This window comes from Castor canadensis, chromosome 6 (assembly GCF_047511655.1).
Source record: "Castor canadensis chromosome 6, mCasCan1.hap1v2, whole genome shotgun sequence".
Classification (NCBI taxonomy): domain Eukaryota; kingdom Metazoa; phylum Chordata; class Mammalia; order Rodentia; family Castoridae; genus Castor; species Castor canadensis.
Genome location: NC_133391.1, coordinates 4555445 through 4572180, shown reverse-complemented (window position 1 = coordinate 4572180; position 16736 = coordinate 4555445). Strand labels below are relative to the sequence as shown.

The 16736-nt window shown below is 56.8% G+C and overlaps 1 protein-coding gene across 1 annotated transcript; it reads right to left on the bottom strand.

The window, feature by feature from the left end:
- Positions 1 to 5182: 5182 nt before the first annotated feature.
- Nptx2 (neuronal pentraxin 2) lies at positions 5183 to 16357 on the bottom strand. Its single transcript, XM_020173863.2, has 5 exons — positions 15833 to 16357; positions 14126 to 14342; positions 9234 to 9478; positions 7138 to 7317; positions 5183 to 6571 (listed from the first exon to the last, which is right to left on the bottom strand). Exons 1-5 carry the CDS (start codon positions 16247 to 16249, stop codon positions 6344 to 6346), a joined length of 1287 nt encoding a protein of 428 aa, XP_020029452.1. The 5' UTR covers positions 16250 to 16357; the 3' UTR covers positions 5183 to 6343.
- Between the last annotated feature and the right edge of the window lie 379 nt (positions 16358 to 16736).

Genomic DNA, 16736 nt, shown 5'->3' with positions numbered 1-16736 from the left:
ACAGTCTGTGTCACCCAGAGAGATCACAGAGGGGCTGGCTGGTCACTTCTGAACTTGTAAATCCCACTGTGTCCCTGGGGTCACATGGCAGCCTCCACGGTGTGGGACAGGTGTCCTGAGTGACGAAGCCATCTTGCTAACGGCCACATCAGGCTGGAGACACCACCGCTGGGCCTGGCCACCGAGACAGGGTCTCACCACGCAGCCAGGCTGGCCCTGAACTCGAGATCCTCCCGCCTCAGCCTCCTGAGTTGCTGGGATTACAGGCGTGTGTCACCACGCCCGGCCCAGTGACATCTTGAGTGCAAGCTCATACAAGTTCCTGGTTCGGATCCAGCCACCGCTGGGCCAGTCCTGCGTCCTGACCCGCGGACGCTGCGGGGTGGCCGGCGTGTGACGGCCTCGTCTGAAAAGCCCGGCGTGATTTGTCGGTCGTGGTGACTGATGCGTGCCCATGAGGATGCTTCCTGAGAGGTTATTTAGTGGGGCAGCACAGGTCCACCCCCAGGCTGTCCTCCTTCCCTCGCCAGGGTCGTGGGGTCAACACCCCGGCCCGGGTGTTGGGGACGCCGTCACCTGCAGGAGCGGTCTTGAGTTGTGAGGAGCTGGACTGGGACACCTGTGACCATGGCAGGAAACATTGGTGGACAGACAGACAGGAGCAGGGAGATAGATGGACGGAGGCAGGGACAGGGTGGGGGACAGTTCTGCGTGAGCTTGTTTTGTTCTTCGATGCTGGATTTGAACTCGGGGCCTTGCGCTCGCTGGGCAGGACGAGTGACTCTGTGAACTCCAGCATTACAGGAGCTCCGCACCCCGCTGGGTCCAGGATAAAAGACCCCGGCTCTGGAGGCCCAGCCCTCAGTGTGTCACCCGAAGTCCCAAGGCCCTGCCGGCTGTCACCGCCGCGCGTGACTTTGCAGGGGGTCATGAGCTTCCCCACAGGCCAGCTGTGGCTTGGTCACCATCTGGACAGGGTCCTGGGAGTGCCAGGGTTGGGGACGCCGTGCGCCAGGCAGGAGGACAGGAGGCTGGGGGGAAGCAGAGCTCTGCGTCCCTCAGCTGCCATGATGGGGTGTCTGTCCCCGCGGGACCCGAGGATGGGGAATTCGACTTGGTGAATGCAAAGAGGCCAATTTTTTTTCAGTCCAGCCGAGGCACCACGCCATATCCATTAAAGGAAGACTATACAGCAATGAAAAAGAACAAGTGCCAGCTTCCACCTCGGAAAGCTCAAGATGGAGTAAAAAAAAGCAAGTCACAAAAAGAGTGCGTGGACTTTGCGTCACGAGTTGAACGCCATTTGACCTTGTTGAAGCCTGTGCAAATGTCACCCCCGTGAGGCCGGCACAGAGTAAGCTAAATATTCCTCAAACAGAGTGGAGGACAGGCGCTCGTTTCATGACCATCCTTCCAGGGGTCCTCAAAAGTAGACATTTTTGGAAGAAAGTAGGCGTTACGTCCCTTGCAAGATTTGAGTCTTTTTTATTTTGGCGGTGCTGGGATTTGAACTCAGGGCTCTGCGCTTCCCAGGCAGGCGCTTTCTATGACTTGAGCCATTTTGCTCTAGCGATTTCTCGGATAGGGTCTCCTATTTTTTCCCTAGACGGTGTCCTTCTCTTACATTTCCCATGAAGCTGAGGTGACAGGCGTCCACTGCTGTGCCAGTCTTATTGGTTGAGATGGGGTCTTGTGACTGTCTTTCTCAGCTGGGCCTCAAACCTTGATCCTCCCAACCTCTGCCTCCCAAGGGCTGGGCTTACAGGTGTGAGCCACCACGCTGGTCTTTTGACGAGATGAAGACCCTTCCTGATCTGAGCCTCCCGCTTGGCGTCAAGAGCTGGGGTCTGCTGCCTGTGTAAGGTGACAAGTGACAAGGAAACGGCCGCAGACCCTCAAGCTGCCATCTTCTGTGATTTATTTCTGTTGGAACAGGGTTCTGAATGTTTGCAGCCAGAGAACAGCTCAGCCGCGTAGAGAGAAACAGGACGGCGGGAAACCAGCTGCCGTCAAGGTCAAAGTCACACAGCCCAACACGTACCTGGCCCGGGAAACCGTGAGCTCTGGTGACAATCATGTCACTTCTGTGACCCTTTGCGGGGTCCCTGGGCTGCTCTGGGGGCCCCAGGGTCACCGCGGTTGGTTCTTGGGGCACACGGGGCCGTGAGGGGAACCGCTATGGGCTGGGCGTGGTGGTGCACCCCTGTAATCCCAGCCCTCAGGGGACTGAGGCGGGAGGATCGCGAGTTCGAGGTCAACCTGGGCTACAGAGGGAGACCCCATCTGAACAGCAGTCGCTATGCAGCCAGGGGAAGGACTTCTGAGGTGAGTGGGCACCATGGGGGACTTAGCGGCTCCCGCGGCGTTTGCGATCTACAAACCCGTCGAGCTCATGCAGCATCGGTTTTTTGAGACGGGAACTCGAGGTCCTCATGCTTCGCCTCCCGAGGGCTGGGATTACAGGTGTGTGCAACCTTGCCCGGCCAAAGAAGTATGACCTGAACCCAATTTTTCTCTTCAGTTCTGACCTCTCCCCAGATCTGATTGCCCTCTTGACATTTTCACCAAAATGTGTTCTCAGACTTCTGTCCAAACGGGTTCTTCGTCCACCGCAAAATTCACCCTTCATTCCCTCCTTCCTTCCATTTGCAGGACCAGGATTTGAACTCAGGGCCTTGCACTTGCTAGGCAGGTGCACTAAGCCACATCCCCTGTCCTTTGATTTTAGTTTATTTTTCAGATAGGGTTTCACACTTGTGCCCAAGTTGGGCTCCAATCTTGATCCTCCCATCTCTGCCTCCACAGTAGCTGGGATTACAGGTGTGCACAACCATGCCAGTCCCTTCACCAGCACTTTTCTTGTGTCTCTGTTTGCCTGTGATGGACAAATGGATTCACACTGGAGTCAGTTCACTGACTTTCTAACTCGTTGTTGTCTTTCTGGAATTGTCCCGGCTTCCTGAAGGCTCCTGTGTCAAATGCTTGGTCCCAGCTGGTGGCGCTGCTGGGAGGTGCCTGGCCCAACCCATGGATTCAGAGCTGGATGGACTAAGCGGGGTGTCCCCAGGCTCTTCCTCTCTGCTTCCCTGCCGCCATAATCCTTCTGCCCCCCGGAGCCCTCAGCCGTGGAACCAGCTGGACATGGACTGAAACCAGGAGCCAGGACAACTTTTTTCTCTCTCAAATTGCCTGCCTCAGGTGTTTTGTCACAGCTCCGAAAGCTAACTACCACACGTCCCTACAGTAGCCCGTTGACAGAGTGAACGGGGACACCTGTCCTCCACAAAGGAGATGCCACCCGTCCCCCACCTTCCACACGATGACAGCTGGTGCTGGCGTCCGAGGCTGTGAAGGACCCGGCCTTCGTCCCCATCAGCAGAGTCCTGGCCCCAGGCTGCTGCGTCTTAGCTGCAATTTTATGACTTTTTGATTCATTAATCATTGATCAGTCAACTGGTTTCCATGGCAATCCTTAACCGACTGGAATCTCAGTCATCCAGGACGCACCGCAGCTTCTCTGCTGGAGACCCCAGCTCACCGCCAAGTGCTTCAGCCTCAAGCAAAGAGGAGAGTCCGCCGGGGAGGCTGGAGGTGAAGGGACCTCGGTGGACGGCATGCGCGACTCCTGTGTCTGCTTTTATGTCAGGTGGGTCAAGTACCCACCAGGACAATCCAAAGGAGAGTTGGGGTCTCCCTACCTCTCAGCAGTGCTGGGATTCGAACTCAGGGCCTCACGCTTGCTAGGCAGGCGCTCTACCACCTGAGCCACGCCTGCAGTACCTTTTCTTTTTTTCGGTTTTGCAGGTCAGGTCTTGCACCTTCAGCCTGGGCCAGCCTCAGACAGCCTGTGTCCCCCAGGTAGCTGGGATTATAGGTGTGGACCACCAGGCCCCTCTCGTCCCTAGGTTAGGTCAGCAATGAGCATTTTGGCCCCGTGTTCTGGGCTCCACTCTCCTGGTTGCAGCGGAAGTTGGGGCTCAGCAGGGCTCCTGTGGGAGGCGTGTGGGGGACCGGGACAGTCAGCCCAGCGCCTGGCCAGCATGCGGAATGCAGAGCCTCATGGCAGCTTTGAGCGGGCAGAGCTGCCGGCCGGGTCGCAGCCTGAAGGAGATTTGGAACGATCTGTCTCCACCTGGCCTCGGCACGCTGGACTCTGGCCTGATTTCACGCTTACCCCAACACTAATGGTCTCTAGTCCACCAAGTCGTGACTCAACACTGGTAATGGACGCCAAGCCAGGTGTGGGGGGCATTCCTGTAATCCCAGCGACTCAGGGGCTGGAGGCAGGACGATCAAGAGCTCAACGCTGGCCCGGGCAAAGCTAGAGGCAAGAGCGTCTCAAAACCAAAATACGAACAGAAGGGGGTGGAGCACCTTCCTAGCAAGCGTGAGGACCCGAGTTCAAATCCCAGTGCGAGGATGGAAGGGAGGAATGAAAAGGAGAAGGAAAGGAGAGAGGGAGAGAGAGAGCGAGGGAGGGTGGAACTCGGTCTGGGTTGGGTTACAATTCACATTGAACCTCAGTAGAGCACACCTGGAATTCGGTGTCAGGCGGCCCCAATATTTGACTCCACTCCCTCGCTCCAGGGGAGGGGGAAGTGACACCCACAGCTGCCATTACAGCTATCAAAGCGGACAGTGGGCACCCCGACGGGGCTCTGGGAGGACCCCGAGCTGTCTGACCCCCAGAGTCAGAGACCAGAGCCAGCGGTGAGTGGGGATGAGTGGGGGCAAGGGACTCAGCTTCAGAGCCACGAGCTGTGCCTGTCACCAGCTGTAGGACCGAGAGCCACTTGCATTGCCTGTGGATCCCCCTAGAACTGGATCGGCTCTTTTGGGGGGAATGAGATGCTGTGTGGACCACCTGCACAGGGAGCAGCGGCTCAGGGGTTTCTGGCTAAGCTGACCTCCGGGTGGAGAAGATGCTGGGGACAGGCTGGGGACAGGGAGCCTGAGCAGAGCCCAGGGCCTGGTGTTGAGGGGGGAGGGGGCACCTGGACCCCAGGCTGGTGCTCCGGGTGGAGGCCCGGGATCAGTGCAGGCAAACATGGCAGCCGGGCCTGCGCCAGCCCCAGCTCCCTCAGCCCGACAGCGTGTGCACGTGTGTGTGTGCTCGTGTGCGTGTGCACATGTGTGTGCGTGCTCGTGTGCACGTTTGTGTGCACATAAAACAAAGCCCACAGAGCCGTCCAGTGCACTTTAATCAAAATTCCATCATGACAAGAACTCCCGTGGCGCGATGTCAGGACGGGCATGTCAACTTGGTCCTATGAATGGAACTTCCACGAGCTTCACTTTGAACAGGTATGAAAAATAAAATCTGTTAATTGTTCGCTTTATAAATTTCTCCCACCGCCTCGCTTTCTCTTTAAAATAAATTGCAATGGAGGAAGCAGCCTGGCTTGCTAAGCCACAGGACATCACTTTCTTAAAAGCTCTGGGTGAGGGACAAGGGGGAGCAGGGGGACACTCGATGGGGACCATCAGGTGCTCACAGGAGTCAACATGGAGGAAGGCAGGCAAGCCATCAAATAAAGGGGGCCTCAGATGGTGGCTTCTTTTCTGTGGTGGAAAAGTAAGTCCCCACGCACAGGGGACAGCTGTCAGAGCTGTACATGGACCTTTGGCACCAGCAGAGAACAGTGGACTTGCAGAACCAGCCTAGAGATGATTCCGCCACAGCGTGGGTCCTGAGGGGGGTGGCACAGGGCTGGGGATGGGTCGGTCGTCCCCATGATGCTGGGGATGCCCCCCTCTGCTCTGGGGGAGGCAGGGCTCCTCTGGGAAGCCATCCGTCTGTCCACCAGCTACGACTTCCTCAGATGGAGGAACACGGGACACACAGGATGGACCCCTGGCAAATGGGTCTGGTCTGCTGTTTACAACAAAACAGCAGGCCACAAGGGACACAGCCACCCCAGCAGGACAGGTGCACAGACATCACAGGGGACAGACAAGGTACACACAGGACACCAAGGACCGGAGAGGGCAGGCAGGGTCACACTAGCGCTTACAGGGGGTCAGGGTGGGGAAGAGGGGCTCTGGACATCGATCCACACCCCTCCCCAAGAAGGGAGTCAGCTGTTCCCACACTTGAGGCTTGGGGCTTCTTCCCAGGGTGGCTGGCACTGCCCCCATAAAGCCACAAAATCTTGGAAAGGAACAAAAGCTGGGGACGGTGGCTGCCACACAGCCTCAGTCTTAGAAATCCCCAGAATGGGGTCCGACACACCCACCCACGGGGGCGAGAGGCGTCACGGGGCTCCACAGGAGAGGAGGTGGCCTTGAACTCCCCCCAGCAGACCAGACGGACCCCGGCCTCCCGGCCTCTCTGCAAAGGCGACTACAAGTCCAGGAGCCGTTCCTCGCACGTCTCCACGGGCCACTTGGCAGCTCCTCCGAACACGTCCACGTTGTTGTCCACCCAGGGGACGATGTTGCCCGGCATGTTTGTGGAGCAGTTGGCCATGTTGACGATTTCCTGGGCGCGCAGGACGCGATCCCAAATGTTGAACTGGCTGAGCTCCCCGACGAAGGCCTGCGTGGCGTCAAACCTTCCCCCCACGGTGTCCTGGGTCATGGGAACAGGACAGGCTCACAAGCACACTCACCTGCTGGGGGACACTTTCCCTACGCTCCCCCACTCTGGCCACGTCTGACCACACAGTCTGTAAGTCCTGAAGGCCCAGGGCGACAGCTTTGCCCAAACCACCCGTTTCCTCCAGGAGAAACTGCCCCCCACCTAGAAGGCCAGTGTCCCTCCTCCCGTCACCCCCACAGGCTCAGCACCCCAGGAGTGTCCTAAGTGTCTCTTGCCTGGATCCTGAGCAAGAAGCTCTGGCAGGCTTCCTGTGCCAGCCAGGGCCAAACGCCTGGACTGATACAGGGACCCCTGATGTCCTCCCCACCAGCCTGAGTCACACCACCACCCTGTGACCACAGGGACACTCCTGCCCGTCAGACTATGTGGGCACCTGTCCAAATCATCACACCAGCCTGGTCCCTGCCACGCTGGCCACGGCCCCACACCTGCCCTGAGCCCACATGACAGCCTGGATTGTCCAGCTGGCCGTCAGCCACAGTGGCTGGGCCTGGGGCAGGCAGTGCCCCTCGAACGACCCCCCAGGAGGCACCCACCTGCTCCTGCCCGAGGATGAGCACGCCGCCCGGCTTGATGGGGTGCCAGGGGGCCAAGCTGTCGCCGGTGCCCAGCTTCTCCCCGTCCTGGAATGCTTCCCACAAGCCATCCCGTGTCGTCCAGGTGACACAGACGTGATGCCACTTGCCATCACTGACGAACAGAGGCAGCTGTGCCACCTGCGGGTGGTGACACGCTGGTGAGCATGTGCCGGGTCCCAACACCACGGGGTGGAAGCCCAGGACAGGAAGTGGAAGGCCACCTGGGGTCCCTGCCATGTGTGTGACACAGACGGAAGGATGAGGCAACCTTGGCACAGCCCAGCGTCAACTGGACGCCTTGGGCCCTCCCTCCCTTGCTGGCCTGAGTGTTCTGTGCAGAACCTAAAGTGCCGCTGGCTCCCACCTGGCCATGGCTTACGATCTGTCCTCAGGCAGCCCCAAACTGCTGTGGGGGTCAGTGGGCACCGCCTGTGCGTGTCGTGTGCGTGTGCGGGCCGTGTGCACACAGCGGTCTGCAGACGCTACGAGGTGCTCAAGGTTGTTACTCCTGGTCTCCTAGCAACCGGAAACCGCCCTCCCAGGAGGGCCGTGTTTACAAGAGGTCCAAGCTGAGTCCTGCCCAGGGTGTTGTTTAGAACAATTAATCCTTGGCTCAGGGAAGAAGTGGCTGCTGGAAGGAGCCAGAGAGCTCCCGACTTAAACAAACGCCACCGAGAGCCCAGCCGAGCAGAGAGAAGCGGAGCAAGGAGCAGGGCCCCACTCACCCACTCCGATGGCAGGATGACTTCTGTTAGGGAGAGTCTGACTGCTGAAGTTTTTTGTTTTTTGTTTTTTTTTTTTTGTGAGACTGGGGTTTGAACTCAGGGCCTCAGACTCATAAAGCAGGCGCTCTACCGCTTGAGCCACAGCTCCAGCCCTTTTTGCTCTGCTTATTTTGGAGATGGGTCTTACAGTCCTATCCTATGCTTCCCGCAGAGGCTGGGATGACAGGCACAAGCCACTGTGCCTGACTATTGGTTGAGATGGGGTCTCGTGGGCATTTTTTTTGCCCAGGTTGGCCTTGAGCTGTGATCCTCCCAATCTCAGCCCCCCAGGTAGCCAGGATTACAGGCTTGAGTGCGGGTGCCCAGTGGGTTTTGTTTGTTTGTTGGCAGTACTGGGGTTTGAACTCAGGGTCCTGCGCTTGCTAGGCAGGTGCTCTACCACTTGAACCACGTCCCCAGCTCTTTTTCTTTTTTTTTGAAAAGGGGTCTCTCCCAGGCTAGTCTCCAACTCACAATCCTCCTGCCTCAGCCTCCAGAGTGCTGGGATTATACGCAGGAACCACCAAGCTCAGCCAGAAGGAAGATTGTGAAGTGGGGCTGCTGGAGGGTCCGGGAGGCCCACAGCTGACCTGAGGGGGCCACGGTGCCGAGTGCCTGTTAGACTGTAGGTCTAGGGGACAGGCTGGCAGTTGCCATGGCTGGGCAGGAATGGCACAGGAGTTGACGCTGAGGCGAGTGGGGTAATGTGCGTGTGCAGCTGTGTGGTGGGGAGGTGGGGGACGGACAGAAGTGTCTATATTTTTATTCTGGTGGTGGTTGCTACACAACTACATTCATTTGTCAAGACTGGTTGAAATGTACATTTAAAACAAAAAGGTAAATTTGAGGCCAGACTTGGAGGTACACACCTATAATCCCAGTACTTGGGAGTCTGAGGCAGGAGGACTGTGAGTTCAAGGCAACCTGGACTACATAGCAATACCCTGTCTCAAAACCCCAAATTCCAAACAAGGAGGCAGGGCAGTAAATTTCACTGTACATAAATTTATATCTCAATAAACTTGACCCCATAAAAGAGACATGGCCATAAGAAGTCTCTTCCCTAAGACAGAGACGACAGACCTGGGAGGGACAATGCTGGCTGCCCCCCTCCTCCTCTGCTGCCCCTTGGCCAGACTCAGCGTGGACCTCCACAGGCTGCAGCTGTCCCCATCCTGCCCCCCAGGGTGGGACCGACACAGGGCAAAGCCCTCCCCCCACGAGGAGGGCAGCCACACAGACACACGGCTGTGCCGTCCAGGTGCGTCCCCCCGGGTAGACAGGCCTCACCTTGTCGTTGATGAGCAGCTCGATGGGGTTGTTACCCCACTCGATCAGCACGATCTCGTTGGCCTGGCCGGGCACGGCGTAGGAGAATGGGGTGCCGATGCCGGGCGAGGCGCTGGAGCGCAGCCACAGGCAGATGGTAAAGGCGTATAGCTCGGGCAGCGTCTTCTTGACCTTGCCGTACAGGTAGTTGGTGCGGAGCGGGAGGGCCACTTTGAACGCATCTGGAGACTTGAACGCGCTGTTGCCTGCGGGCGGGAGACACGGCTCCTGCGACTTAGGCCCCTCACTCAGGCAGACCCCAGGGCGACTGGACACCCGCTCCGAGCCACTGCTGCTCAAGGAACCGTCCTCGCCTTGTGGGAGCGTCCGTTTTGGTGGCAGCAACAGTAAAGGGTTAGGCGGGGGTTCTGCTCAGAGGAGGAAGGACGGAGTGAAGAATGAGGAAGACTTGTAACTGGAAACTCCAGACAGAGGTACCACAAAGAGACGCCAGAAAGGACAGGGGGAAGGAATATTTTCCGGGCAATCGCTGGACATGTTAGAAGTTTGAGCTGTGTCCTTTAGGACAGGAAAAGAGACCTCTTTAAATCCAGAGGAGGCCAGGCATAGTGGTGCACTTCCATAATCCCAGCTACATGGGAGGCATAGGTAGGAGGATCTCTGTCTAAGACTGGTCCTGGGCAAAAGCATGAGACCCTGTCTGAAAAATACCTAAAGCAAAAAGGTTTCTGAGGCGGGGCAGGGGTGGCTCAAGTGGTAGAGCACCTGCCTAGCAAGCGTGAGGCACAGAGTTCAAACCCCAGAATGTCAAAAAATATATATATATATGGGAAAATCCAGAATCCAAAGCTCTGGTATCTTTTTACTAATCCTCCCTGCTCTCACAGTCAGACCTGAGGGCTGAAGCCTGAGGGAGGGAGTGGAGACAGGGCGGACTGAACTCTGTTTCTCTCACGTCCAGCTCGGGCTTTCTTCTGCCAGCGCCTGTCCAGGGATCCACAGGGACTCGGGCTTGGAGAAGTGGACTCACAGGGACTCAGTGCTCCGTGACACTTGCGGGTGAGTGACCCTGCAGCACTGTCACACTAGCAGTAAGAAGCAGACACGTGTACAGGTGTCACCCCCACACCTGCCAGAGCCTTGGGCCTTCCAGAACTTTCCAGGACTGGTGGGGAACCTCCCAGGGCCACGGCACTTCCAAAATCCTTGAAAACGAACACTTAAGTAGACAAGAAACTTCCAGTGCAGTCTTTGATTTAAAAAAATTTTTTTGACAGTACTGAGTTTTGAACTCAGGGCCTGGCACTTGCCAGGCAGGCATGCTACCACTGGAGCCACGTCTCCAGCTCTTTTGCTTTGAGGTTTTTTTTTTCCAGATAGGGTCTTGTGCTAACTTCGCCTCAGGCCAAGACCCTACTGCCTTCACCTCCCAAGTAGCTAGGATCACAAGCAGGTGCTACCACACTCAGCTGTGTTGGAGATGGGATCTTGCTAACTTTTTGCCCAGGCTGGCCTCAAACTGCAACCCTCCTATCTCTGCCTCCTGCATAAGCTGGAATTACAGACGTGAACCATTGAGCCTGGCCTCCACTGTAGTTTTGATTTAAGCTCAAAATTAATTCGCTACAACAGCTCCTGTGCAGTATCACAGATTCCAAAGTTTATAGGAAAACACTTAGTTCTATGAGCTGTCATGCTGAACGCTTTCCTCTTCTTTGGGGCCAGATCTTGTCAGTGAAGGATCCCAAACCCCCTCCACTTACTCCACAAGCACTCGTCAAGCACCCACACTAGCTCTATCAATCGTGGAATTACAGGTCTAGACAGTCAGATTACCTTTCTCCTCCACAATGACGTCACTTCCCACCTGAGCAGCCCTATGTGAGGAGAGGAGGACCTGCTGCCCTTCCCGCCTCTCTGGGCTTCCTGGCTAGCTTCTGCTTAGGTTGTGCAGTCTTCCTGACTCATTCTGACCTCCTCCTGCAGGGCACCGCTCAATACCGGCGGCAGAGCTACTAGGCGTCTGTCAAGGACTAAAAAGACCCAGGCACCTGGGAAATCAAGGGGCCAGGCCAAAGTAAAGGCAGGGGTTGACCCCATGAAGCTGAAGAGAAACAAAGAGTCTAGGTGTGGTGGTTTCCCACCTGTAATCGCACCTAAGAGAGAGGCTTAAGTAGGAGGACTGAGGTTTAAGGCTAGCTCCCGGGAAAAAGTGTGAGAACCTACCTGAAGAGTAACTAAACCAAAGGACTGGGGGAGTGGCAAAAGCGTTAAGACTGCCTGCCTAGTAAGTGCAAGGCCCTGAGTTCAAATCCCAGTACTGCCAAAAATAAATAAAACAAACAAAAATAAGTAAAACAAACAGAAACAAGCCAGGTATGGTGGTACATGCCTGTAATCCCAGCTACCTGGGAGGGGGAAATAGGAGGATCTTGAGTTTGAGGCCAGCCTGGGCAAAGGTAGTGAGATCCTATCTCGAAAACAAGCCAGGTGTGCTGGCAGACGCCATTAAGCCCAGCTACTCAGAAGTTGCCGAGTTGGGAGGATCACAGTCTAAGGCTGTCTGGGGCAAAAAACCCCACAAGATCCTATCTGAAAATCAAACTAAAAGCAAAAAGAGCTGGGGCAGGGGGGATGGTGTAGCTGAAGTGGTAGAGCATCTGCCTAGCAAGTGCAAGGCCCTGAGTTCAAAACCCAGTACCACAAAGGCAAGGAAGGAAGGAGGAAGAAGGCGGGGAAGGAAGGAAAAAGAGAAAGCATGAGAGAGAGAAGAAAGGAAGAAGAAAAACAAACAGAAAGCCTCACTCCCTGATCTTGCAAGAAGCACAGACGTGGTGCGGAGGCTCAGAGGCATGAGGTGATTTATCCAAGGTCACACAGCGAGTGAACAGCGAGGCAGGGACCAGAAGTCCCTCCTCCTGCTCTCTGTGGCCACGGGTGCCTCATCCTCAAGTAGCAAATGGTCGTGTCCCTAATGGAGCCATCGTGATCTAATAGAGAGAGACGGCTCCTAGACTTGCAGGTGGCCAGGCCCGCCAATTTCATAAGGCTCGGTGTCAGTAACATCGTTAGCTGGCGACAACAGATCGGCTTAATGACAGCTTGAAGGCTGAGAGCTGGCCTTATTTGAACAGAACAGCTTGGGGTTCAGAGGAAACTTAGTTAAAACCAATTAAGGAATGAAAAGGGCTGACCAATAAATCAGGCCCCGCAGGTGGCGGACAAGGCTCGGGCGGGTTCAGGGCGGGCAGCCGGGGCCAGGATCGAGGAGGCCTGGCCCTTTCACTGCCAGCACTGCTTTTGCTCCAGCTGGCCCAGGCTCAGGTCGCACAGTGAAGACAGATGGGTGTCCTGGAGCCCCGGGGGACCGAGCATGCAGGGGTCGGTGCGGCCCTGCCTGCTGAGTGCTGGAAGGTTCCCTTTCTTCTCTGGGGCCACCACCACCAACCTCAGTGCCAGCTCTGCAGTGGACTCTGGTATCACTGGCCACAGAGCTACTGTCCCAGTCACAGAAAGGAGCGTGGAGCCCTCAGCTAGGCTGGCCCAGGTCCGGAGGCGCCCCACCTCCACACGCTGCCTGGTTGAGGCCGACTGCGCCTCCTCTGGGCGCGGGTGGGTACTTCCAAGAACGGGGTGGGCTTCCCACTCGTGGACACGAGCGGGCTGGGGGGTGTGCAGCCCTCTGCAGCGCTCACAGCACCAGGGACAGAAACACAGAACTGCCCAGAAAGCAATCTTCCCGAGACTTCCCAGAACTGAGCTGGGGGACACAGGAAGGATCCCAGAATCCTCACGGGGGTCAAAGGGCAGCAGAAGCTAAGCTGCGTCTGAGCAGAGCTCTGGGAACACCACCCCCACCCCCACCCCAGGCCAGAGAAGCTGCGGCTTTCCAGTGAGGACGAAGGACCAAGTTCTGTGAAATGGGTACAACAGAAACCTGCTCTCCAAGAGGCACAGAGGTCAGCCGGGCACTACACCACGCTAGTCAATGACTTTCATTAACACAGCAGTTTGGCCACTGTGCCAGGTGACGTAGGCAGCCCTCATTGTCACTGTCAGAGCCATCCTCTGGCTGTACAGTGACCCCTTTCCTATCCCATAGTGCCGAATGTCCTGAGGAGTCATGGCAGTGGGGGCTGGGTGGAGGCACCCACTCTCGCTAGATGCCACCCCCACCCTGTCCAGTGACAAAGGCTCCCACTGCCACAGCTGCTCTGAGACCCAAGGAGTCTCCTGACATCCCCCCGAAGCAGAGAAGAGGCCGAGAAGAGTCCTTGAGGAAATCCGGGGATCCAGGTCAAACAGAGGAGCCACACTCTCCCTTCATTGTCCGAGACGGGCAGGGGAGACATGATAGACTTAGGACAGGGACACAGGTGACCTGTGGCCCCTGTCCTTCTCTGCCTGTCCCTCCTCAGTCAGTCATTACCATGCAATGGACCGACTGCTGTTGGACCTTGTCCTATCAATGCATGAAACTGACTCATCAGAAATCTCGTGCCTCTTACCAGCACACCGAAAGTGTCACATGCAGGCCACCCAGCAACTTGGAGGCTGAAGATACAATCCAAATTATCTAGGGCCCTCTCTGTCTCCCGTAGGAGGAACTGACCCACTGGTGTGAGCTGGGAAGAGAAAGAAACACAGAACCTACTGCAAGAATTGATTAAGAGGGGACTGGAATGACACAGGCAGGAGGATGGCTGTCATTCAAGCCATCTGAGTTCATCTCCTTTTCCACAGGTGATAGTGGGGTGGGGAGGCTCATTCAGAGATGACCATCTGTCTGTCACCTTTATTATCTGCACAACAGTCCATGAAAAGGAAGTCCTGGATCTGCCCCCAAGTGGTGACAAGCACGCCACTCCCAGGCAGAGACACAGCAGGCATACCTCGCTCCAGCTCAGTCACCCTCTGCAGCAAGGCGTTCAGGGTGCTCTCGGTCTTCTGCCGGTGAGCCGAAGTCTCGTTGTGGAGCAGGGACTTCTCATCCTCGAGCTCGGCCACCTTGCGCAGCAGCTGTCGCTCCAACTCCCCCAGCCGCCTCTGGAGCACCTCTCGAAAGTCACCTGCCAGCCCTGCGTTGGACGCGTTGGTGCGAAGCTGGAGCTTTGGGTGGGGGGAGGAGGGAGAGGGAGTCAGGCTGGTTGAATAGAAATGGTGACACGCAGCAGCCGGATGGCCCGACCACACAGGGAGACGCTTCCCAAACTCAGCCTTGAACTGTGTCAGTGGCTTGGAAGGGAACGTTTTACAGCTGCCTTTTTGTTTTGAAGGGAAAGGATTTCAAAGTCAGGCCAGGATTACTTGACTGCAGTATTTGAAACTTGTGAATTCAACCTCGCCCTCTTCAAAAGCTGCTGCTTTTTCTCCTCTTACTAAAATTTTAGCCAAGCTGTAATTCTGTGTCAGAAAAAGACCAAAACACAGAGAGGATTTTTTTATGGAGTTAATCAATGGTACTTGAGCTTTTATCTGGAATGGTACACCCCGAATTACAGACCGGCTCAGATCAATGTGTGTGCAGAGACATACTGGAAAACGACAGCGAGAAACACTGTATCCTAGAGCCCAGAAATCTTGGGTTTTAATGCTGTTCCTAAATCCTTGGTTTTTTTCCTGCTCTGAGCCCAGGGCGACCCCTTGACTCCTTTCTACATCCAAGAGTTTTAAGTCATCAACTGCAGAAAATAATCGGTCTCCCGCCATTCACTGTCGCAAGGGTTAAAATTAAATAGTGTGTATGCCTGACTCATGTTCTGTGCTCGAGAAATGTTAGCAGTTAGTAATCCATGACTCATGGGATGTACAGATGCTAGAAATACTGTATTTAGCTGTCACGCCAAAAGACACCCTCCAATAATCTAGCAGCTTTTACCACCTGTAATTTAAACCTACTTTTGCTAATGGGTATTTTGAAAAAAATCGCTCTTCACAGCAAATGTCCACACTTCTTCAACAGGGTGGGAACAAAAGACGAAAATTCATCGAAGATTTTTCTGTCCAAGTTCCAAAACTGCACCTTCTCCCAAGAAGAGAGCAGGGTGACGTCCCCTCCCCCAAAGCAACTGGAAAGGACACCTCAAAATGGTCCAACTCGGTGGAGAGAAAGAGAGGCGACTTTGAAGTTAACCAAGAGATTTACTCTGATGTGCCTTGTGGGGTGACCAGTGACACCCCCTTCCCAACCTTGCGCTCTCCTCCCACTGATGGACCTTAACCTCTTAGGATCCAGCCTGACCTGGTTTATAAAGGCAAACACCAGATGCCCCAGGGCATCCTAGTTACAGCAGATTTTGGAGATTTGCAGCAAAAAATAAATAAATTAATTAATTAAAATACAGAGATCCCACCACCATCCCTGGCCCCTGGGGGTTTTGCGCACGGCTTGGTCACCGCGCGCTGGCTTAGCGAGGACCTCGGGTGGGGCAGGGGATGGCATGGGGATTTAACCCTTTCCTGCCAACTAGGGGATGAGCAATGCGAATAAGGTGCGGAGCACTGCGATCCTGGCACCCCTCCAAGTCCAGCTCACCCCACGGACCCAGCCAGAGCCCAGGGGAGGACGTCACCCCAAGGTTCCCCGCGCGCGCCGCTACCTCCAGGTTCTCCAGACGGTCCTTGAGGGTCTGCAGCGAGCGGCTGAGCTGCTCCACGACGTGGCCAGGGTCCCGTGGCAGGTCGCCCATGGTGTCCTTGCCCGAGCCCCGCGCCTTGCCCCCCGCCAGCCCCTCGCAGCGCGCCAGCTTGCCCGTGAGCTCGCGGATGGCGTCGCGCTGCGCGCCCAGCGTCTCCTTCTGCTGCACGACGGTCTCGCGCAGCTGCAGCACCGCGGCGCGCAGCTCCTCCTCGGGGCTCAGCGCGCCGCCCTGCATGGGCATGGCGGGCAGCGGGCAGCCGGCCAGGGCCACCTCTGGGGACAGCGCGGTGCACACGAAGCGACTGCCAGGCACCGGCTTCTCCTGAGCCCCGGCGGTTACGGCGAGCGCCACACTGACAGCCAGCAGTGCCAGCATCTTGCCGTCGCCGCGCTCACTTGGGCATCGGCGGGCGCACCGTCGGGGCGCGCAGAGCTGGTGGTGGCGCCGCCCGCAGGCCCCCCGCTGCCCCCTCCACCGCGCGCCGCGCTCTGCCGCGGCTCGGCCCGCGCGCCCTTTCTTAAGCCGAGGGGGCGGGGTCAGCTGCGCGTGGAGCGCGCGCCGCAGGCTCTTATTGGCCAGGCTGGGTGCGCGTCACGTAAGGGGCGTGGCTGAGTGTCGGGGGGAGGGGGACGTTTCTAGCTGCTCCCCCGGCAGCGGGGCGGACGTGTGGGCTGCAGCCTGAGACACGAGCGCGGGTCCCCAGAAACGGAGGATGGATGTCCAAAATGGGCTTTGGGGGAGCGTCCTCTTCCCTTCCCCTCAAATGCGGGCCAAGAAGTGGGGAACCCCCCCACGCACACTCTCTCCAGGGTGGCTGCAGGCTTCCGGGGGCGTTGTCACTCCCCTCAAGTCCCAAGGAGGG